Source organism: Hemicordylus capensis, chromosome 1 (genome assembly GCF_027244095.1).
Source record: "Hemicordylus capensis ecotype Gifberg chromosome 1, rHemCap1.1.pri, whole genome shotgun sequence".
Classification (NCBI taxonomy): Eukaryota; Metazoa; Chordata; class Lepidosauria; order Squamata; family Cordylidae; genus Hemicordylus; species Hemicordylus capensis.
In genome coordinates, this window is record NC_069657.1 from 158,425,323 (window position 1) to 158,449,343 (window position 24,021).

The 24,021-nt window shown below is 42.1% G+C and overlaps 1 protein-coding gene across 1 annotated transcript in view; it reads right to left on the bottom strand.

Annotated features, from left to right (window-relative positions):
- Nucleotides 1–24,021, bottom strand: part of TFCP2L1 (transcription factor CP2 like 1) — a 56,312-nt gene that overhangs the window by 4,663 nt on the left and 27,628 nt on the right. The window contains exons 3-14 of the mRNA XM_053287537.1: nucleotides 19,226–19,302; nucleotides 16,407–16,512; nucleotides 15,853–15,959; nucleotides 14,760–14,912; nucleotides 13,712–13,822; nucleotides 10,476–10,567; nucleotides 8,533–8,581; nucleotides 8,343–8,436; nucleotides 6,634–6,724; nucleotides 5,997–6,097; nucleotides 3,668–3,810; nucleotides 802–853 (exon numbers count right to left, since the gene is read on the bottom strand). Of these exons, the coding sequence (XP_053143512.1) occupies nucleotides 802–853; nucleotides 3,668–3,810; nucleotides 5,997–6,097; nucleotides 6,634–6,724; nucleotides 8,343–8,436; nucleotides 8,533–8,581; nucleotides 10,476–10,567; nucleotides 13,712–13,822; nucleotides 14,760–14,912; nucleotides 15,853–15,959; nucleotides 16,407–16,512; nucleotides 19,226–19,302 (1,176 nt within the window). The remainder of the gene's footprint in view (nucleotides 1–801; nucleotides 854–3,667; nucleotides 3,811–5,996; nucleotides 6,098–6,633; nucleotides 6,725–8,342; nucleotides 8,437–8,532; nucleotides 8,582–10,475; nucleotides 10,568–13,711; nucleotides 13,823–14,759; nucleotides 14,913–15,852; nucleotides 15,960–16,406; nucleotides 16,513–19,225; nucleotides 19,303–24,021) is intronic.

Here is a 24,021-nt window from a genome sequence, read left to right on the forward strand (position 1 = left end):
TATAAGACAGTTTGCTAGAAAATGCAATTATTTTAGTGAAATCCTAGAAAGATTGGTATATGGAGGAGGAGAAAAGCAGGCAAAACTTTTTGTTATCATAAGGTAATGGTAATAGTTAAATTTACTTGGAGGAGCTTCACATGGTGTGTGTGTGGGGGAGTGCCTGCCACTGCCTTTCTTGACAAAGCAAAAGGATTACCATCTCACCTGTGGCCACAAATCAGCTCTGTCCCCCACCCCCACTTCTTGTTCTGTATGTGGTGGTGGGTTGCCACCACCAAGTAGTTCTCAGTAAGGGTCCTTCCCATCCACTGCATATACATTCCTAGTGCTCCCAATGAGAAACCACAGGGTCAAATGGGTCCTGTGCCATTCCTTTCCCCAGTCCAGCTGCTAGGCTAGTAAAAATCACACCTATCAACTATTCAGCTTGGGAGAATGGCTGGATTTAAGTCCCCCTACCTCCCTCTTTGTGCCAAATACTTCACCGGCATGATTACTACTCCTTTTTTAAAAGGGCAGTCTGGCTGCTGTCCACTTAAACTGATGGATTGGGGCCCAAATGCTTCTGGAACAAAAGCAGCTTCTATGATTTTAAAAAATCCCACCCTTCAGTTTGAGACCCATCAAGCAAGGTCACATTAGCCTGCACTCGACTTATAGTCTGCAGGAACGTTGAATTTGGCTGTTTATGTATTTTTAATATTATAGCAATTTCTGATTATCTTAACTAGAAATCTATCTCCATTATTCTAGGGGACACAATTATACTTAAGAAGAGTATGGTAAGAATCCATATACCTTTTAATGTAGAGATGACAAAACAAGATTCATCTTGAAAGTTTTGTACCATCTGGATAAGAAAATAAGATATATTTTTTAAAAAGGCCATTTCCATACATAAATTTGCATTTTCTATCTGAGCCTCACTAAGTGTCGTTACTTTAAAGCAAAAACACAAACTCCAAAATCTTGTCAATTATGCAAACATCAGGTGTAAAGAGACAAATAGGGCTATTCATAAAGAAAGCTTCCTGTTCAGACTTGGGGTGGTGTTGACACAACATTTTGGAACCATGGGACAATACTGTAGAACACTCATACAACTTTCTTATTCTGTGCACTAAGGGTGAATTCCTGGTCAGCTTGGTGTTGATGGGTTCATCTATAAAGCACCTTTTTAAAAAGCCAGGCAATGTTTTAAATATACTTCATTAGTCTTATTGCAACAGTTCACAAAAAGCATCCTATAACTGATAAAATAATATGCTATAAATCAGAGGCAGGCAAACTCCAGCTTGCAGGATCCCCCCCCCCCGGCATTAATTATTAGAACCTCAAGGTTTATCATCTGCAGTCAAGAGCAAAATCATGGCTGAGGAAGATAGAGCCAACTGCCCACTGCACTGAGATTTCTCACATTTCTGCATCTCCGACATTTCCAAGTTTTAGGCTAAATTTACTTCCCCACACCAGTGTCCTTAAGTAGGCATAACCCTCCTCAACATTCCCACATTCAGAAATAGCCACCAAAATTAGGGTCAATGCTGCCTCCTCCCCTGCAATCCCCGCACAGCACATGCCTAATGAAGCATGAAGAACATCCATTTGGTGCCTCTTGTTTGCATCACTTCTGCTGCCCTGCCACTAGAACACAAAAATAAAGCTATCCTTGTTAATCAGTAACCCAAATATTTAATGAAGGGCCTACTTGCACTAAAATTAGTCAAGGCCATTCCCTTTCCAAAGGCTGCCTTAAAGCACTTCATGACTATTCAAACGTTGAAGGCTTCAGATTCATCAGGGTGAAACGGCAGGGAGAGACTTTCAGAATAAAAATCAGGCTTCCTTTGCAGCTGAACTGGGAGTCCTGCTCTCTGCTCCAACTCTATTCCCCAGAGGTCATATGCAATGAAACTTCTTAAGTGATTCTAGTGCATGCAGCCACAGGTTCATTAGAAAATATTGGGAATATCTAGCATGAAAATGAGCATATAAGAAAATAAACTGGGCATTTATGGAAAGGAAGGAAGGAAGCAAGCAAGCAAGCAAGGATTTTTGCTCCCAATTATTCACTTTTATTGTAGACTATTATAGTGTTGAAAATAAAGGTGATGTCCAACACTGGCCATCAAGCACTTCCAAAAACTGCCTAAACTGCCTGTGAAGTGCTGCCATTTGATTTCAGAAACGTTTGCAAACCTAAGAATATCTTACTTGTGTTTTGTGTTACTTCTGATAGCATTATTAGCTCTATGCATGGAGGGCATCTGCTCAACACCAAATCTTAAAATTGGCACCACCACCACTGGGGGTGAAAAATTCAGCCAGAGTTGGACTGAAATATAGTCAGGAAAGCCCCAGTATGAGGGGAACAAGATTAGGCTCTCTGAAGTTATTTTAATTGTATAGAAATGAAGGTGATACAAGTTTTAGTACCCTCATTTTATAAAGGGGCTTTTTTTTTAGGACTGCAGGAATTTCCTGCACTTAAGAATTCTTATGTTGATGGGACACATCTACTTTCCATACCTCAGTTTTTATTTTATTTATTTATTTATTCATTCATTCATTCAATATTTTATTTTATTTACATTTTATATCCCGCTCTTCCTCCAAGGAGCCCAGAGCGGTGTACTACATACTTAAGTGTCTCCTCATAAAAACCCTGTGAAGTAGGTTAGGCTGAGAGAGAAGTGACTGGCCCAGAGTCACCCAGCAAGTCTTATGGCTGAATAGGAATTTGAACTTGGGTCTCCCTGGTCCTAGTCCAGCAGATACTAAAAGACAAACCTGAGGAATGAGATGGAACCAAAGAGGCAAATTAAAAAATAAAGAGAGGCATAAAGACAGAGGCAGGAAGAACTGTTAGAAATAACCATTAGAAATTGTGCCCAGCAATATCCTACTTGCCTTATGCAGGCATAAGCTGTATGAGCAGTAATTTCATAAACTATGGCATTGTTCCTTATACTGAAATTAAAAAAAGAAAGAAAGTCAAAAAGAAGCACTAGGGGATAAGTATTATATGTCTGTCTCCTTTCAGAGCTAGAATAGTGTAGCTGCCAAGAGACTGAGCTGTAGGCCATTAAAAACAAACTCAAATATCCCTTCTGTCAAACTCATTAGGTGGCCTCAGGTGAGCCACTAACTCTCAGCCACAGCTTCCCATCTCCAATATGGGAACAGTACCAACATATTTCACTGGATTGTTGAAAAAATTACGGAGATAATGTATGTGCACTTTGAAGTGCTATGTACAAGCTGACGGACAACCTGACTTACAAATGCATGTGCAGCAAAGGAAGCATGAAACCATTTCCAGCAGTTGTACAAGGGGACGATTTCTGCCAGTCTCCCCTTCCCTCTTGAGCACTCTGTGATGCTGGAATATATGTCCCCAAGCTTATCTATCCTGGTTAAATGCTGGTTAACTGGAGGAGTTTGACCAAAATTGCCATTAAATTTTGGGTTCACACATGCAGCTCCTCTGGGCTCACTAATCCTAATTAACTTTTTAACCAGGATACTAATGATTGTATGAATCCAGCCCAAGTCACCACAATGACAAAAGGTCACTCTAAGATTAATATGAAAAAAGGCCAGTCAACTGTCTTTAACACCAAGACCTAATATCTGATGTGACTTGTACTAGTTAAACACTTACTTCATTGCTCACTAATACATGGATCCCTGTTGGCCCTTGCCGATAGATCCGGTTTATCTGCTGTGGGGAAATACTGTACAAGTTTGCAATCTTCTCCATTAATTCCAGTGTTGTCAGTTCTTCTAAGAAGATAGCATGGTATACTGCAACAGCAAGGGGAAGAGAAACCTTCAGACTCACACAGTAAGAATGCACTAGAATTTGCATGAATTCAAGGCAAACTCCTGAGGTGATGCAAACAGCCCCCATCCACTTCTCGTTTTTGTTTTAATGCATGCCAGGAAGCCAAGGCCAAGAACTGAAGGGCACTTACCCAAGGGCTGAATTAGATTGTTTTAAGTTCACCCTATATGCTCCATGGTGCCCTTGTCCACCCTAGTTTGGCAGCTGTTCCTTCAGACTGCCCATTTAAATATTCACACCCCATTTACAGTCCTTATACTTTACTGCATCAACACATTTTTAATTTTGATGTTGCATGTTACAACAATCCATTTAAAGTGATTTTACTGCCTTTAAAATCTTAGGACAAGCACAATCCTGAAGCCACTAGCACATAGGCAAAGAAACTGCTTTCCTTCCTAATTCCTTCCATTCCATGTTTAGTATTACCAGCCTTGTTTACCAGATGCTGGTGTGATGAAGTCTCTAGAATGTTTTGACTAGCCAGACTGAATCTATTAGCATTGGATCAAGAACCTCAGCCACATTTATGTAGCCAGAAGGTCCAAGTATCACTCTGAGAAATTAAGAGTCTCAAATAGTCAAAAGGTCACATGGCAATCTCTTTACACTGCCACTAAATTTTGACGACTGGAGTTGGGTTGGGCGGCTCATATCATTGGTACAGTATTTAACTGGTGGGTCAGGACCCACAAGTGGGTCATCCTGACCTAAGGTGAGTCACATTATGGCTTTCAAGAGACAGAAAAAGAAAAACGCAAAAAAAGAGAACAAAAGAAGAAGATAGGGTGACTGCAATGGAGAAGAGTAATTCTTTATTCCTAATCACTGTGGGGTGTGGGCAGAGGAAATTAGCAGGTACACTTTTACATGACAAGCTGCATCTGCCAGAATACTCTCCTCTGTATCTGGTCACCCTAGACAAGAGGAATGCAGATATACAGTAAAACTATTTGAAGTGGATCCTGTGTTGCAGCTTTGGACTAAAAATGGTTCCTGGGTCTGAAAAGGCTGAAGACTGCTACAACAGTTCTTATATAGCCATAGCAGCACAGGGTTTACCTTATATGGATATATATCAAGTGGGAGAAGACTCTCCTGATAGATGCTCTCCTTGTCAAATGCATCCCTCAAGTTTGCCGTCTACACATGTACCAGACACACAAGGCTAGCCAAACACACCTGGATGTCTACAGCCCCTGGAACAGCACTAGTCCTTCCCCTTGCTGGTGACCTTCACAGCAGTTTAGACTCGCACTGCTGTGCTAGACTGTATGTCCACTCATGCATGCTAGGGGTGTTCGTGGAACCACTTTAGCCAGTTCAATTCAAATTCAGACCAAATTCAAACTGATCCGGGTCTGGCCGTACCCGTTTGCAGGCCAGTTCGAGGGAATATGCCCTATACTAAGGCGGAGACGGGGAGAGAAAGGGTACTTAGTACCTTCTCCTTGCAGGCGACAGGGGCAGAGGCAGTGGCTGCAGAGACAAGGCCGACGGGAGCTCCACCACCACCACCCCACCAGCCTCCTGAAGAACAGCTGGGGACAGCTGTGGCCTCTGGTTTGGGCCTCCTCCACACTGGCCTGGGCTCAACCTGGAGCTGTTCTTCAGGAGGCCACCGGGGGCTGGGGAGGTTGGAGGAGCCCCCACCACCAATGTCTCCACCGCATGGAGAAGGTACTAAGTACCCTTTCTCTCCACCATCCCCGCCATCTTAGTATAGAGCATGCCTCTTTTCTTGTAATGGGGAACCCTCTCTGGATTCCCCTTTACAAGTATATCCCCTGAACTGGTTCAGACTGGTTCTTTTAGAACCGGGGCTGGTCTGGTTTGAACTCAGACCAGCAGGTTTGACTCAAACCGGTTCGCACATCTCTAACGCACGCCTACTTACTTGGAAGAGCAGAGGCTGAATACAATCAAGCTACAAAGGTATCTATTAGAAGAGGGGCTGAGTATTTGATTTGTTATGTGGAGAGAAAGTCTTTTGAAAGTATGATCACAATAATAAGGGCCAAGTGTTTGATATCTTTTCTTAAGTGAAACCACAGAACCTGGAGCAGCCAGTACTTTTCAAAGCTTGTGAAATTCATGATGTAACTCCTGGAAGGCTTGTAGCTTTATCAAAGGACAGAATACCTACCACACAGATTACCATCTCCATTCTCTCGCTTTTGGTGAAGATGGGATCGATTCTGCTCAGGCTCTTGACAGACATAAATGGTCATCTTAGGCCTTACATTCCTGCAGGCAAGGTGAAATCAGTTTTTAAATATGAGCATTCTGGGCTGACACACAACACTCCCAATCCCCTATCAATAATCTTGGGCTTCCTGTGCAAGAATACACAGTACGGTATTGTGGCTAGAGTGCGGCACCTAAAGCCTGGGAGGCCCAGATTCAAATCCCTACTCAATGAGGCCTCTCAATCCAACAGACTTCATAGGATTGTTGTGAAGATAAAAGGGAGGAAACCTTGTATGCTGCAAGTAATACTTAACTATGCAAAGTTCCATAATGCAACTGGGTGTTGGACAAAATCCACAAACTGGAGGCAGCAGCAGCAGCAACAACAATAGCAGCAGCAGCAACAACAATAGCAGCAGCAGCAACAACAGCAACAACAACAGCAGCAGCAACAGCAGCAACAACAACAGCAACAACAGCAGCAACAGCAGCAACAGCAGCAACAGCAGCAGCAACAGCAGCAGCAGCAGCAACAGCAGCAGCAACAGCAGCAACAGCAGCAGCAGCAGCAGCAGGAAAAGACAATTACCAACCTTCCTTTAATGGCATTAAAAAGTCGAATGCCATCAGGAGTGCCACAGATTTGAACAAAATCTTCTTTGGTCATCTTTAGTAAGTCAGCACCTAAGTATTTCAAGCAAAGGTGGTTGTTTTTCCCCCAAAAGGCTTACTAAGCAATCTCTATACAAAATCAACTCTCATATGCTTGTTAACACAGCTTGGCTAGATGACTACTAGTTCAAATCAGAAGGGGTGGAAGGAGACGAGACACTGCAAGCAGTTACTTGAAGAGACATTTGATGCAAAAATGACAAGAGGAAAGTGGCGGGGGGGTCCATAAGGAAGAAGTCACAGACACAGGCAAAATCATACATAGGAACATAGGAAACTACCATATACTGAGTCAGACCATTGGTCTATCTAGCTCAGTATGGGCTTCACAGACTGGCAGCGGCTTCTCCAAAGTTGCAGGCAGGAATCTCTCTCAGCCCTATCTTGGAGATGCCAGAGAGGGTACTTGGAACCTTCTGCTCTTCCCAGAGCGGCTTCATCCCCTGAGGGGAATATCTTGCAGTGCTCACACTTCTAGTCTCCCATTCATATGCAACCAGGGCAGACCTTGCTTAGCTAAGGGGACAAGTCATGGTTGCTACCACAAGACCAGCTCTCCTCTCCAACCTTCCAACAATCATGTTGCTCCGAGTCTCAGAGACAAAACTGGTTTCTAACTATAGTATGCTCATAGGTGTAACTAAAACCAGAAGGTGGTCAGAGATCTTTTGCGGTTTTAAATGGAGTCCTGAACACTACAAAGAACTACCAACTAAGATAGTCTCCTAAGAGCTGCATAATCCTCAGAAAGTGGTACTACCATTTTCTTATGCCAAGATCACTGCTGAGCACCGGACTGAAACTGTTGGGGAAAAGCTAACCAAAAATTTGCATTTTATGATGCGATGCATTTTATGATGCATGATAATTGCAGTTGGGTCTATTTCCAGACCTCCCACCGTTGCTTTAGTAACTTATTTGGCTTATAGATGAGATGGCAGACAATCATGCATGTATTATGCACACCTAAGAGCATGCCAACAGACACCCCATCATGGACTGAAATACCCTTTCGGCACAGTCCATTAAACCATGCCCCAATGGCCTTTTGGTCACATGTTTCTTTCAGTGAACATCTCACCAGCATAGAATAAGCAAAGGAAGAATACTGGTGGGCATCCAGAGCAATGAAGTGATGACACACCAGGGTGTCTGTGCTGTGGAGAGCTTCCCTACTTCTGATGCACCCAGAGCAGGAGGAGTGAATTTTGACAATTTGCTCTGGAAGCAACATTTCCGGAGCCAGAGCAAATAACTGAAGTGTGCTTCCCCCTCCCTCACTCGATGCCCAACACTATCCAGCTAGGAAAGCTCTCTGCAGCATGGATGAGTCTTCCTGATGCATCCCTGCTCCATTGCTCTGGATGGGCAGCCATTGAACAAAAGCTAAATTAAACTCTGGAGGAAGCACCACACTTTTCCAGGTTCAAAATGTTGGTTTTTGTGTGCTGGAAGTATGCAATATTACTACAACCAAAACGCAACCTTGTGGGAGAGTAAAAGCTATAGGAGACAAATGGGAAACGTTTGCATTTACTGCACAATGCTGAAGCCCAAAGGTATTGAGTGGATTACTCCTTATAAGCACATAAGGATGATAAAAGTCACAGGAAACGTATTAGACACATACCTGAGAAACTTGAAAAGAGTCTACAGTATGGAGAGAACCTATTTCGATGAAGCCATTGCTGAGCATCTTGAATAGAAGCAGAGGGAAGGAGATGCTACATTGCAAAAAGAATAAGAGGGTCTTGAAATGAACTGTTCACCAGTGTCCTAAAAAAGAAAAGCATCCCATTAACATGATCTCAAATACTTACATCTGTGCTGGGAGGCAGGAGCTCCACTTGGTGAGTTGGAGAGCTGTTGCTAAACATTGTACAGAGTTGGGAAAGAAAAAAGGGATTTTAAGTCTCTCATCAATGAAGTTGGTTGTTTCCCTTTCTCTCCCCCTCCCCAGCACCTCCACATTTCCATCCATCCAATATATTAAAATTTGAGTCTAGTTTTCTAGTGATTGTTCCTGTCAGCTGAACTAAAAATCAAAGGGAGAGACAGGAGAATAACTATGTCCAAATCTCCATTTCCAATAAGATAATGCATCCCCTTGTTGACAATAAATCTGTTAAGACATGTGCCAAGTACAAGATAACTTACTGGAGGTAACAGACAATGCAGAGATATATTTTCCAAAAGGCTAACTTAAGAAAAGTTGAAATGTGTTTTAGAATGAAGACTATTATGTTCTGTGTGAAGAACAATGGTGTTCTGGAAGAGGCAACCCTTTAAGATACGATTGACACACATCTTCAAGATAAGATCCCATTGACTGGGAAAGCAGCTGCTATGGAAATTGAGTCCTAAATACTGGGGGGAACTGGGCAGTGGGCTGTTACTGTTATTGAAAAACTGATGAAAAAAACTAAACCTTATCAGAAGGGTAGCTCTTCTTGGCATGAATAAAGAATTGCTCAGGTTGAGTAGCTTAACTGCCCCTTCATTTGTAGGCCTCCTAGACTTTGAACTAAATCCCTTCTAAGTAATTGAGAAAATTGTCTAGAGGATCAGTGCACAAAGGAAACCTGAGGATCTAAACCTAGCTCCTACTTTATCTGCTCACTTTATACCTTTATAAAGGTAAAAGTGTGCCATCAAGTCGATTTCGACTCCTGGCGACCACAGAGCCCCGTGGTTGTCTTTGGTAGAATACAGGAGGGGTTTACTATATATATATATATATATATATATATATATATATATATATATATATATATATATATATATACACACACACACACACACACACACACACACACACATAGTGGGTTTATAGTAGGTAAACCCACTATAGGTAAACCCACTATATATAGCCCATTTATCTCTCTTTCTCCACCCTGCTACTCTATCCCAAAGAGGTCAGTTTGAGTATAGAGCTGGAAATATGGGCTCAGTACAAACATAATATGCCATCAGAAGCATTAATTTGGTTAAGCGCCATAGGATATCACCATGGTAGAGCACATGCTTTGCATGCCATAAACCGGTTCGAACAACAGCCGATTCAAAGGTGGGGGTTGACTTTAAGGGTAGAGGAAGGTGCACTTATCCCTCCTTCTGTTTTTCCTCTGCTGGCGCTCCATTTGCAAAGGGTCCGTCGGGGCAGCAGCATACCTCCCTGCCACCCCATTGCCTCGTCAGACTCTACATCAGTGGAAGTACCCAACATGCCTGCACACATTGGCGCATGCGTGCACACATCGCACTCACAAGCACGTCGGTAGTCAACACACACATACACACCCGCCTTCAAACTTTCCCTGCCCGGTTCCATGCACATCCCTACTCTGTGCCACTCAAAAATATGGAGAGCTGAACATTCTTGCAATCACGCAGCTCTCTAAGGGATAGATTTTCAGGTGGCACAGAGAGTTTCTGGGGGAAGGGGAGGCTGCTGTAATTCTCACACATTCTCAGCACAGGTGCTACAGGAGTGCTCCTTCCATCCCACGTGTGCTTCATTAGCCAGGATGTCAGCCAAAGGGCACACTTAGGAACCTCTACTGTGCAAGAACCTTTTGAGTGAATGGGAGTTGTGCAAGAGTGCAGCTGCACAGGAACTGCTTGGCCTGAATGCCAGGCCCCAGCTTAACACTAATGCCAGGTTAAGCTTCCTAATCATTTATACTAGGAAGTTTAAAATAAAAACCTGATAAGACTAAGGCTCCACTGTCAGCTGAAAAGATAAAACACATTGATCACGTACCCATCTCCAAGGCTGAAACTGTTTGGAGAGCTGTTGTAACTCGGAGACTGAGCGTTGTTCACTTGATAAGGCACATCTGGCCACGGGGAACACTGTTTAAACAAAGGAAATTGAGGAACACTGAGAATGGCATGTTTTGCAGGGAATCAGAAACCCTAGTTGGTTCTCCTCCAAAAAACCCAAGTTTCATTGAAACGTCATATTGACAATGAATTTACTCAACAAGAAAAACACTTTGACTTCTGTATTTTGTACATTGCCTTGCAGAAGGATCATGACAGTATCAGGATTGTCAAAATCCTATCCAAAAACTCTTCGTCCAAGCAGTTTGATTTAGTACAGTCTTAATAAGAATGCACCACCTCCTCTCCCCACCCTAAAAGTCTGTATCAGCTCCAAGCATTCTCTTTGTTTAATGCGAAAATGACAATTAGGTGAGAGAAAGATGCAATTGGCTGAGCTTCTGCCCACTCCCCACTGCTGTTCCTTGTAATACAAACATATTCCTGAGGCCTGCATGACCCCGCCCCCAAGGACAAATTTTGGGGAGTAACAATCAGCTTCAGAGGAAAGGAGAGAGATTAAAATTGCCTCTTCCTCACAGCACATGCAGCATCATTACATGTGTGCTTTATTAGTATGAATGTCAGCCAAAGATTTTACCATTTGTTCATAATGCAACTCATACCTCCATTAGGATGTACAATTGGCAGTGACATAGGATAGAGGCTTTTTGGTAGTGTGAAACAGCCTTTCCCTAGAGGCCTGCAGGTCCCTCCTCTAGTTACCTTACACCAGGGGTGGGGAACCTTGGCCCTCCAGCTGTTTTTGAAATACAACTCACACCATCCCCAGCCACATGGCTGGGGATGATGGGAGTTGTAGTTCAAGAACACCTGGAGGGCCAAGGTTCCCCACCCCTGCCTTACACCATCTAGGTAATGCCTTTCTTTTTAGATCAGCGGTTGTCAGCTGATGGTCCTTTTTCTAATTACTATGCCTTATGCATAGTATACTTGCTGCTGCCTTCTGTGCAGCTTACTGAAATGTACTTAAATGTTTTTAATATTTATTTTATGGTGCGCCGTTTTGAGTATGAATATAGGAAAGCAGTATAACACTTATAGTTTGTTATAATATATGTGGAGTATTCTAGAAAAGCTGTCATAAGGCTTCTTCTGTCATGTTCCTTACTCTACTCTCCTACAGAGTAGTAAGGTAAAGTGTGCCGTCAAGTCAATTTCGACTCCTGGCGCCCACAGAGCCCCATGGTTTTCTTTGCTACAATACTGCAGGGGTTTACCACTGCCTCCTCCCGTGCAGTATGAGATGATGCCTTTCAGCATCTTCCTATATCAATGCTGCCCAATATAGTACCAGCGGGGATTTGAACCAGCAACCTTCTGCTTGTTAGTCAAGCATTACCCCACTGTGCCACTTAAGGTGGCTGTCCACAGAATTCAGTAAATTGACTCCAGAGGTATAGTGCTGGTAGTGATAACAGAAGTCACTCTGCTGTTAAGAGCCCAAGAAAATTCCACTACCCAGGATTTCTTCTGTTTGCCTTTCTATCATTGCAATCTGTTACATTCCATAGGATTTCTCTCTTCAGCCAACATAATTATTAGCAAATATTTAACGCTTTAGTGGCAAGGACTGTATGGTTACCTGCTTCAAAGGTGCTAAAGGCCATTTCTGCTGAGAGCAAGGCAATTTAATCTGGCAGTCCCTTCAAATTAGGTAACTTTCTTTGCAAAGGTCACACTGCCCTGAACTGTGGATCACATTATATTGCAGCTGGCTAAACTAAGTGCAAATATTAAAAGGTTTTATGAATGAGGTGAAGCAAGTTTGCTTTTGCTTGAATTTAGGCAATTATGAAAGAAAGTGGTGTTAAGTTATTGTTTAATGTAGGTCTTGCTTTGGTGTAAACTTTAAAACTAAGATATCAAAATGCAGTGAATTTTTAGATCTAAAATGGCACCTGACTTCCGTAGCAAACTCAGGGACAGTTTACATGACTAGATAGCACATTGGTTTCCATCCCACAGTAGTGAAACAGTCCAATCTTGTGCATGATTAACTCAGTGCCATGAGCCACGAATCTGTGGTGATATAAAAAGCAAGCTGGCTGTTTCTGAAAGCAGCTCCTCACAACCAGTTATTCCTGGGGAGGATGCCAACATGTGTAGCAACATGTCCCGCAAATTGAAAGCACTTCCCCAGATGCCTCTGAGCACTGATTTTGCCCTTCAGTGTGAGTTAGCTACACAGTACATTATTTAAATGTTTTAAAGGTGGCAAAGTCATCATTTTAATTCTACCATACAGAAGGATGCTTGAGAGTGCAAATCCACTGAAGGAACACAGAATATGCTTCAGAATTTTCTCCTAAAAACAGTATCCACAGAAACAAAACCACCATCATACATCTAAAGGAGCAATTCAGACATAAGAAAAGCCCTGCTAGATCAGGCCCAAGGCCTATCTAGTCCAGTGTTCTATTTCGCAAAGTGGCCCACCAGATGCCTCTGGGAAGCCCACAGGGAAGAGATGAGGTCATGCCCTCTCTCTTGCTATTGCTCCCCTACAATGGGTATTTGGAGGCATCAGAGGCTGGAGGTGGGCTCTAGCCAGACATGCAGGAGCATTGCCAAACTTCTCCACATGATCCACCTAAGACTTGTCTAACTCTGCAACTGTATGGAGATAGTTCTACAGGAGGATCCAGCTATACATGTCATAGGAGCCCATGATCACGGTGGCACTTTTTGATGCCAACAATATCATGGGAATTACTCCAATTCTGTACGCAGTTCTTGTTCACACTGGACTATCTTCTCGTCGTAACATGTGTGCACACACGATGAATGTATGAATGGACTAAACCTTATCTAATGTAGTCACTTGCAAACATTTTACTTAACCTTTTACTTACTACTGAAGAAACTGTCTTTCCTCAAGTCCCTAAACATCTAGTACTTGTTCCCAGTGTCAACATCTAACAACCTACTGATTCACTCCCAAAACTCATTGTGGGTAATTCCAGTGTCCTTGTCTAAAGACACAAGCCAGATTCTTCAGAGTCAAGTGCAAGGCTTCAAAGTGAAGTGTCCACTTTCCGCTCTTTGAAATATGAAGGAAACCTCACAAGAGGACTACCAACAGTTAAATCTAAAGGTGTATTGCTTTTCAATAGAGGCAAAGTTGAGCAATGTCCAGAATGAAAGCCATACCTCTGTGAGAATGGTTGTATCATAGGAAGGCTGATATTTTTCCCTTTCTTGAATGGTTTTCTTCTCCATTTTTTCTCTGTCTGTTTTCTGTTTCCTATCTGCTCCTTTAGGCTATAAAGCACACAAAAGATAGCACATTGTTTGTCGAACTGAGAGAATGCCAATATTTCTCTTGTTACAAGTACTAACGTGACATTGTGATGGATATTACTCCTAAGTATAAACAGTCAATTTTTCCATATTAGCCATGGAAAAGCAAAGGATAATGAAGTTCTTTCCTGTAAAGTACACTCCATTCAGACATTCCTGAAGCACATTTATGCTCAGTACTATTCAGTCATGAATATCTATTGCCTTAGTCTACATATTTAATTTATTAAATGTGTTTTTCTGCTCTTCTTTCACATAACTCCAGAAGGGTGTTTTGGTCTCATGACAAACCTACAAAGGTAGCTTAGGTAGAGAGCCCAAAGCCATTGTGTGAGCTTCACAGTCAAGAGGGGATTTGGTTTTCACTGAAAACAACCAACCAAACAAATGCTGGTTTTCTTTTTAAAATATAAAACACATTTCTCCAAATGCAACCCTGTATTACAAAAATCAATGCTGCCTTTGATAACACTTGTCCAATTGTGATTTTCCTTCATGATCAAGGAAAGGATGCGATTCATCATTTTACATTACTGCCTAATCCCACAATTTGTTTAACCATTTGTTAAGCTATTGAGATCTCATTTTGTTCCCAGTATTTAGTGTGCATTATTCTAGTTGCTACCATCATGTAGGCTGCTATTTTTTTCTGTGGTGTGGAATACAGCCTGTTGGCTTCAATACAGTAGTATCTTAAAGAACAGGCTTCCTTTCTTTCTGGCAGAATTTGCCCAGTAATTTTTCATATTGCATTAGTCCATTTCCAGATTGTCTGTAGCTTTCTGCACCCGTTACAGATATTCAGTAATTACAAAATAAAAGATAAAAGCTTCACATGTAGAAGGATCACTGTTCTGAGATATAAAGACAATTTCTGGAAACCACATTAGCCTCATACCTTGAACACTTTGATCTGGCAGCTTGCAGAATACAAATGTTCTGTATATTCACCGTTCTCATTCTGTTTGAATGTGTCCATTTGTATCCGGAAGGGTACCCCTTTCTCTCCTCCATGTTTTCTTGGAGTAAATTCTGTACTGATGCAGTGTACCTACCCAGAGAGAAATGTTTGTGGTTCAAGTCAACAGCATCAGGAGAACAAGACACTTGGTTTATTATGCAGAAAGAGGTTGATATGTGGGGCCAGTGGAGACAAAATGAACAAAGAACTTTATTGTGGAAATGCATGCTCTCTCCTCCATCACTCAACTCATCTCAAGCAAGAATGTCCCTCTGCTAGCCTTATCCCTAATTAAGTATGATGTTTGTTCCACGATTATCGGTCTGCTGACATCTCATGGTTTTTGCAAAAGATACTAGTGATTTGGTTATAAGCATGGTTTGTTAAAAGGAAAGACTATGAGTGGCTCTGGATGAGTGCTAATTTAATGAATAATTTATACAGGCTGTATATGCATCTGTGCTTCCCTTTCACAAACCACTATCAGCTGATCACTGAAGTGACTGCTAATAGTCACAGGTAGTGCTTGTTAAGTTATATCTAGAGCTACTCTCAGTCACTGACTGAGTGAAAGACTTTTCTCTTTCAGGAGAAAGGGAAAGGCTTTCCTCTTTCAGGAGCATCAGAATAGTGCCAGCTTGTTTCCAGTCTAGCCAGTTTGAATGGAAATGACTTGAAAAGGGTTGAACTTTCTTCCTTAATATGACATACAATATTTACATCTCTATAGTGTCCATATTTGTAGTCCTATCATTCATTCAGAATCTATTGTCACCACAGACCTCAAAATTCTAATTTTGAATCATGTAAAATTTACTCCAGTTTATTTTTTATTCAGTAAAGTTTATTCCAGCAGTCTAAATTACAAGTGAGCACCAAACAAAATCACAACCTAAATGGAAATGGACGTACCTTAAGCCTTTTAATTCAAGCTTTAGGGCTCCCAGTAAAATAAGTCCTAGAAATATTAAAGGACAAAGTTTTCCAAATAAGATAAAGTATTTACTCACAGGCTATTTTCTTTCCTTACCTGAATGAATGCCGATGCTCTCTTAGATGGATCCCACAAAAATTCAACCGTATTCAACTGTGTTGGGCTGGCTCTGGGGTCTAAGATACCAACTGACAGTGGGATATCTGTAGAAGAAAACCCCTAAAATTTTAAAAAAATTAAAATTGAAGAACAGAAACAACACTTGCAATACAGTCACCAGACCCATTTGAAAAGCTAACCAACCAGAAATGCAGCAAGTTCAGTACTATAAAGACCTTTAACACACAATAATAAAAATTTGCTTTCTTTGCAATTACAATGACATCTCCTTGAAGTTTTTTTACATTAAGAATGAAGATGTACTTGTAGTAGAATAAAATAGATTGTGAAAAAATATGCATTATTATTTCTTCTTAGAAGTCAGCTATTTTCCAGTGAGAGGTGTGTGTTATGCCTTTACATCAATGCTACTTCAATTTTTAAAGAGGGAGATATTGTACAGTAATGTTGACAATTCTTAAGAATGGAAACTTTACCAAGTATCATGCATGGTTCACATCTATTGCAGTACCATCACCAAAAGTTCTCACCTATGTCAAGGATGCGGTCTCCAGGCCGACTCCATCTCCAGCCTTCCAGCTGTTGGTGCTCTGTATATTGCAGACGACGGTCGTGGAAAACCACACGAATGATGCTCTGTTGAAAGAAGATGATGATGTGAATGCAGTGATTTGAGTACATTTTAACAGTTCAGTTGAGCTTCAACATGAAAGCAACAGAAGTCTTGTCATTTATGCTCAAAGCTTTATGTAAGGATCACAAACTGTCATGTACAACATTCCCCTTGTTATTTCTCCATGATCTTGTATACGAAGGGAATTTTAAAAGTTGAGTGTTATTACTAGTATTAGATAGCCTAGCCAAATTATTTTCATACTGTAACTTTACAGCTGAGAAAAGTTGTTTTTTCTCCCTCTGCCAAAAATTCCCTGGACTCAGGTTACTGGTCATCAGTGTAATCATACTGTAGAAACTGCCAAAGACACAGAATGAGGACATTTAGTACTTTGATATCTCACTGTTTATTTCAGCTAGCTAGACCTCACAGCCTACTTTAAGGGGTCCAAAATTACTGGGTTGCATTGGTAGCCACATCAAGAACCATGGTAACCAGGATTCTGCGTCTCCCCTTAAACTGTGTAGCCATGAGAGGTCAAGGGCAATCCTTTGCTCAAAGGCTAGATGTTGAAAGGGTGGCAGGGGCTTGTTGATTTGGCCTGGCACTGTCAAGGCACTCTGGGTACCTCAGCAATGCAGTAGCCAAATTCCTCCCAGTCTTCCTCCCAAGCTTGAAGCTGGAGCGGGGGCAGGATTGCTACACAAATGCAAGAATTATGGCTAACCAGGTCTGCAACTCCAAACTTGGGGCTCATAAGGGCAGTGGCCCACTCACCACGGTAGACGTGATCAAATTGTGGGCCCTGATACTGTACAACAGAAGTACTTTGTTTTGGTATCACTGTCCATGAAGATCGATATTTAAAATATTTTGAGCTTATATTTGAGGTCCTAAAATCAACCCTAGGAAATGTGAGCAACATAATGCAGATCTATACCCAGGATGTTGGCTGCAGAAAAAAAGAACACACACAAAATGAAGTTCTCAAGTCTTCAGAGATCTTCCAAATATAAGCAAGCACCTCCTGCAAAATATCAGTTTTGAAAGTGGCATTTTAAAGCATCAAAGCCCTTTGACTATGACATTTGTAAAAGGGGAAGATATTTGAAACTTGGATTGTATCCAAATGATGAACCCATAAAAAGGGGAGAAAAGAGACAGACAGACAGCACAGAAGTTAACTAAAGCAATCCTTCTCATTATCTATTTGCATGTTCTGGGCTGTGCCTATAACATGCCAACTAGAATGGGGCAGGATGTTTCTTAGGTACGTGCATCTTCCCAAGGGATTTGTGAAGCGTGTAATACCTTTGTTTAGGCAAGACAAAAATCCACAGTCGTTTTTGTAAGTGCTTGTTCATAGGTTATACTTTGGAGTCCAAATACTGGGTTTGCAAGCCACAGAGAAACTGCAAGTTAGTAAATCCTTCTCAAACTATGAAGTGAAAGGCTGTGCTATCAGCACCTCTCTATATCCATTACTACATATTAATACTGAACACTGTTGAGGAAAATATTGCCAAAGGCTACACCTTCTGTAAAAGCATGATATGCTAAGAATGCTAAGCTATCATCTATTGACATACAGTGATAACACAACCCTCATAATTTCTTTTCAATTTAAATACTGAGCTATATAGCACTCCAACATGTGAACATGCATTATAGGCCAAACTAGACATGGCATTCAACATGTCATCAGCCAAGTTCACATATAACACTAAATCATAGTTAAATATAACATGAGCTTCAGGCTCATACACTCCCCCTTCCCCTTTGCCTGTGGGAGAAGGAAACTGTTCATTTGGACCATGAACAGAAGATATAAATTGGGATGTGTTGCTGCTTCCAAATCCAGCAAATTCTGGTTTGTTCTAGCAACAGTTTGTACACAAGGCAAGATAATTTGCTGCAATGGCACCTTTGGGACAAATAGCCACTTTGGGGAGGCTGTGATTATTGGCAGGGAAATATGCATGGGGACAAGGGGTTAAGCCCCCTTGCTTCACAGCAGATCCAAATCAGCCTCCATCTGCGACCACATCCCTGCCGACATGTCCCTATTTTTCCATTCACCAGAGTGGGAAGGGATATGCTGGCCGGTATGTTAAGCGATATGTTTGATATCATGTCTAGTTTAAATTTTAGAGGCTCATTTTAGTCTTAAACCTTTTTTGCCCACTAGGGGAAAGGCCTACACCAGTGGTTTTCAAATTGTGAGCCTAAGAATGCCATGTTTCCTGAAGCTTATACAACTATGAGTAAAGGCAGACAGGTATCCCAGAGACATTGACCAACTTGTCCACCATTACCAACCTCTCCCCTACAATGAGCAGCCACAGGGGAGTGCTGGGCTCATTCTTAGATGCTCTCTCAATTTGTGCAAGACCAACAGGGGCCTAACCAACCCAGCCATGTACTAACACTGCATCCTAGAACAGACTCCACAGCCCTCTAAAATGTGCAGGAAATCTGTGGCAGAAATGCAAAGGCTCCTCAGCAGATAGTCAATGTATAAGCAGTTCACAGTGGGCAGGAAATTTGGAAACCACTGGCCTATATAAAGGACTTAGAAGCCAGACGCTCAGATCCTCCTTAGATCATAGGGACTCCGGAAACTGAATCCCCAGAGACAGAATCCATCTCTTTTACTGGTAGACTCTCTTCTAAAAGTGTAACCATCTTATTATGGCATGGCTGTATGTAGCAGCAGGAAAAAGATCTCCTTACCTTTATATATTTTGTGTTTAAATCTTGGAACTCGCCCAATTTCCTATTCTCAAGGAGACGGATTTCATAAGACTGACCTAGGAGTTCAAGGAAACATTTCCAAGGTGTTTAAGCACGTTGCAGCAAGAATAAAGAGAGACAGTTGCACTGGCATCAATCATGCTTGGCGGCGGGGGGACGTTCTTTTTTTTTTCTGGCAATGCAGCAAGTTTGTCCCCAAAAATGGTTAAGCATTAATGTGAACAGAACTCTTCAGACAAAGTGAGCCTTTGGATAAATCATTGAGCTGGCAATTCAAACAGCTCAGGGCTTTTAAGTCTTGGTATATCAGGCTGTGCTGCCTTTTTTATTAGTCCATGAAATGGCCCAAGTTTCAAGGATGGATATTCCCTGCCGCTTCTGAATAACTAACAGGATAGTCTACTGATGCCAGTCAGCATTCATTGCGACTGGAAACTGAATTCAGAACAGAAAGGGGTCACTGAAATCTGGAGTGTTGAGATACAGGCTTAAAAACAACGGATACTGTATGTATGTATGTGTGTATGTACAACAAATTGCACAATATCATTCGTATAGTACTATCACGAAAGAGAAATTGTGATGACTGATAATTTGGACTGGTTTGTTTGGGATCCTATTGGTGCACATAGATGACAAAACTTCTGATTTAAGTGGCTTCTGCTTTAAGTACCATCCTAACACACGAACCCTCACTTGAAAAATCTGTTAACTAGCAGTGGTTATCTGAAGCAAAATTTTCCTGTTAATCCCAGAGAAACAGATATGAATATTTGTTTTGCCCATTCTAAACTTATCAGATATTCCTAGAAATACGCAATTGTCTCTGGTCAATAGACTTAAGAGGGGACAAATGGTAGAATCAGGCGCTTTCAGTACAAAGTTTGACTCTCTACTCTTAGATGAGCTAAAGCAGCCAACAGCAATGCATGCATTTCCATGGAGATAAGCCAGACAACTGCAATGTAAAAACTTTTTTGATACAATAAAAGATTTTTTTAAAAGGCCAATGCCAGGAACAAGAACAAGTTTATAAATACAATAAAACCAGGGGAAAGATACACAGGAACTGGTTTTTCAAGTTCCTGTTGCAACCATCTCTCCACCTTGCACAAAAATGCAGATCAATGTATAACAAGAGCATTTCCAAAAAATGGAAATCGGTGTAAGTTTTCTGATCGGTCCAGTGACAGGGTTGGTTTTTCAAAGAAAATGGAATTAAACCCACTTCCTTCCTACAAAAAACCACTACATTTCTCGAATGCGGTCTGGAGACAAGAGATTTCTTATGACAGTCCAATTACTGCAAATGATTTGCATTAAAGTCCTGGGAATGGGATGTTACCCTATAAATTATTGCAAGTGGGGAAGTAACAACGGCTAATCAAAAGCATAAGAGTCCATTAACAATGTGAATTCCCTGGCAAAAGGACACTTACTTGTAGCAATTAGTGGGTTTGTAAAAATATTCGGCTTTGGGTATTTGGAGCTGAATAATTCATACAGCCATCCTCGGCACAGCATGGAGGCAACTGTTCCCGCCACTCATCTCTGTGCATTGCTGTGCTTTTCTCAGTGCATATGAGGAAAGCGCTGGAAAGAACTTCGCTTCCAAGCTCTTCCTGTGCACCTTCCCAGACACTGACAGGGATTTGCAGGGCTCATTTTCTCTCTCCAACAACATTGGAAAAGGCACAGCAATGCATGGAGGTGAGCAATGGGAGGTACACTTGATTTCCATCTTCATAAACACTAATTAGAATCACTGAACAACACTTTAGGATCTCACCAAGATTCCTTATCTTGAAATAGACAATATGCATAAATTTAACTTGACACAGTCACACGCACCATGCCATTTGAACTAACTGTGCAAACAAAATACTAGTTAAGGATAAATTGTGATTATAAATGCATCCCATTCCTTTATTTTCAGCTCTCAGAAGATCTTTCTCCAAACATGTAAATCCTGTTATAGCCTGAAATCTTTAATTATGTGCATGATTAGAGCTGCAATCTTGTGCATTCAGTTAGCAAGGTTCTTCTTACGGGGACTTTGTACACTTAACTGTCTCTGGACAGCTTCAGACAGCATTCAAAAACATGCTGGTACCCAGCAACTGGAATGTGAATCAATAGATTACTTTTAAGTAAACAATGTGTAAAGTGTGCAATCAAGTTGGTGTCAACTCCTAGCAACCACAGAGCCCAGTGGCTGTCTTTGGTAGAATTCAGGAGGGGTTGACCATTGCCAGCTCCCGCGCAGTATGAGGTGATGCCTTTCAGCAGCATCTTCCTATATCGCTGCTGCCTGATATAGGTGTTTCCTATAGTGTGGGAAACATACCAGTGGGGATTCAAACTGGCAACCTCTGGCTTGCTAGTCAAGCCATTTCCCCGATGCACCATTAGGTTGCTAAACAATGTGTACTCACAATCTATCTATATAATTAATTCCTGTAGAGGAGATGCGTGGGGATGTGGCAGCCTGGCCCTGGCTCCCCGGGGTGAGATGGTGGCGGCAGCATGTGGGGGGGGGGCGGTTGGTAAAAAGCATGTCTACCCTCAGTCAGAAACATTATATGGGATTAGTTAGTCACACAACTTCTTCCATGAAAAGGCCCCACACAAAAAAGCAGGATCCAGTTCACAAACCTACTCGGGAACCAGTACCCACGCAATATTTCAACCCAGAAGAATTCATGTCCTCATTTATCCACAGGTGCAGAGCATTAGCTATAGATGCTTTCCACCTATGCTTTGAGACTTATGGTGCCACAACTGGTATTACCAAAAGGCAGGGAAAGGCAGCAGATTCTGTTATCCTATTACAGAGCAGCAAATTGTCCATTATTTGACTTATTATATCTTTATCACCATTGTGGGGAGGAAATAGGGACACCCAGGGGTGCAGAAGAGAGGGCAAAGAGAGTAAATGCTCCAAAGCCCCACAAGGCCCAACGTATTGGTTCATTTTGACAGCACTGGGGGTGATGTAGGAGGAGGGCCTCAAGTCTGCTTTGCCCTGGGTTATATCTTTGTACCCCTCAGAGCATTATTTCACTGTTTTGCCTCAGGCATCAATGAAAAGATGCACCCATCTTGTTGACAATGTTTTGCCAATCAGAGGTTGGATTCCCAATGGAATCCTAAAACCAGAAGAGTGCTGTGGCATCAGAGACTAGCTACTCATTGTGGGCACAGATTAATCCACCACCGTTCTTACTATTAAAGAAGTAAGGTACATTCTTGCTTTATTACAAGTAGTATCTTATCTGCAAGTGTTCCTTTCACGGCATTACAAACTCCAAAACCAGCTAATTAATTTTAAACTTACATACCAGCAAGTTTACTTTATCACACACAAACAAAAAAAGCGCTAAACAGATCTGGTAAAATGATAATCTAGGAGAGGTATGTGAATGTAGAAGTTAAAATGGTCTCTCCTTATCTGTGAAAAACGCTCCCTTGATGTTGCTAATGTGCATTATCTACATCAAACCAGTAATTAAAGGCTACATTCTCCTTTCATCTATACAGTGTTTCTCTGTACAAGGGCTTCAGGCCAATATGACAGTTAACTATGTTTCGTTCTTAATCTTTAGAGCAGCTAGAGGCATTACATTCTTCAAGCAACACTCCATTAAGGCTTCTAAGCATGAAATTACACTTGTATTAACATAAGCATTGTAGATGGTCATATTGGTCCATTAGAAAAAATCCAAAAGATACAATTCTAGTTATACCTTTAACTACAATTTCTTACAGCAGCAGTTCTCAGACCTGGGTCCCCAGATGATGTTGGACTACAAGTCCCATCATCCCCAGCCACAATGGCTGCAATTGATGTCAGATGTAGTCCAACAACATCTGAGCAGCCAAGTCTGAGAAACCCCAGCCTACAAAATTGTTACCAAGATAATCAGAAACTAGGTGTTTAACAAACATGATAACCCGTTGCACGGATCGGTTATGTTCTACAGCACTCACTCAGTTCATGCAAGAAGCTGGCCAAGCCTATTTGAGCCACGCTGTTGACACATATGAACTGAAGGTGGTCTAATCTCAAAACAGAACAAATGCTCTCCTGCAGTTGGACCCTACAGGATAACACTGATGATTGCAAGTCAGCTGTCTTTCAGGAAAACTCATTTGTCATTACTGAGGTTCTCACTGAGGAATCACCAATAAGCTTCCCATGATCCACAGAGTTCCTCATAACACAGGCTGAAAACTACTAAGCATTACTATGTTCCCATGATCTCTTGGAAATTCTGGAAAGTGGAGGTGGAGAAGAAATACTAAGAGGCTATTCTCACAATGGGGAAAAACCGGGTTAAAGAAGCCCAGCCTGGTTTTTCCCCATCGTGAGAACTAGCAGGTGAGCCCAGTGGTTCTCTGGCGGCTAGCCCACCAAAGTAGCCCTCCCCTTAGCCCAGGTTAGCTAACCCGCTAACCCAGGTTTCCTGATCATGTGCTGCCACGGCACGGCTCCGCACCATGGCGGCACACAAGGAGACCCCCGCCGGGAGGCTTCAAGCAGCTGCTCGAGGGTCTCTCCAGGATGCCCCGCACACTTGCACGGGGCATCCTGGAACTTCCGGGGGCCGCATGGTCCTCGATCCCCACAGCCCTCATCGGCTCCGTGACGGAGCCAGCAATCATGTGGGTGGCCAATCTGGCCGCCCAGGGTTGCCTCTTGATCGTCTGCGGGGAGAGCGGGCTAAGCCCGCTCTCCCTGCAAACCTCCTCTCAGCGCTTCCCACTGCTCATGA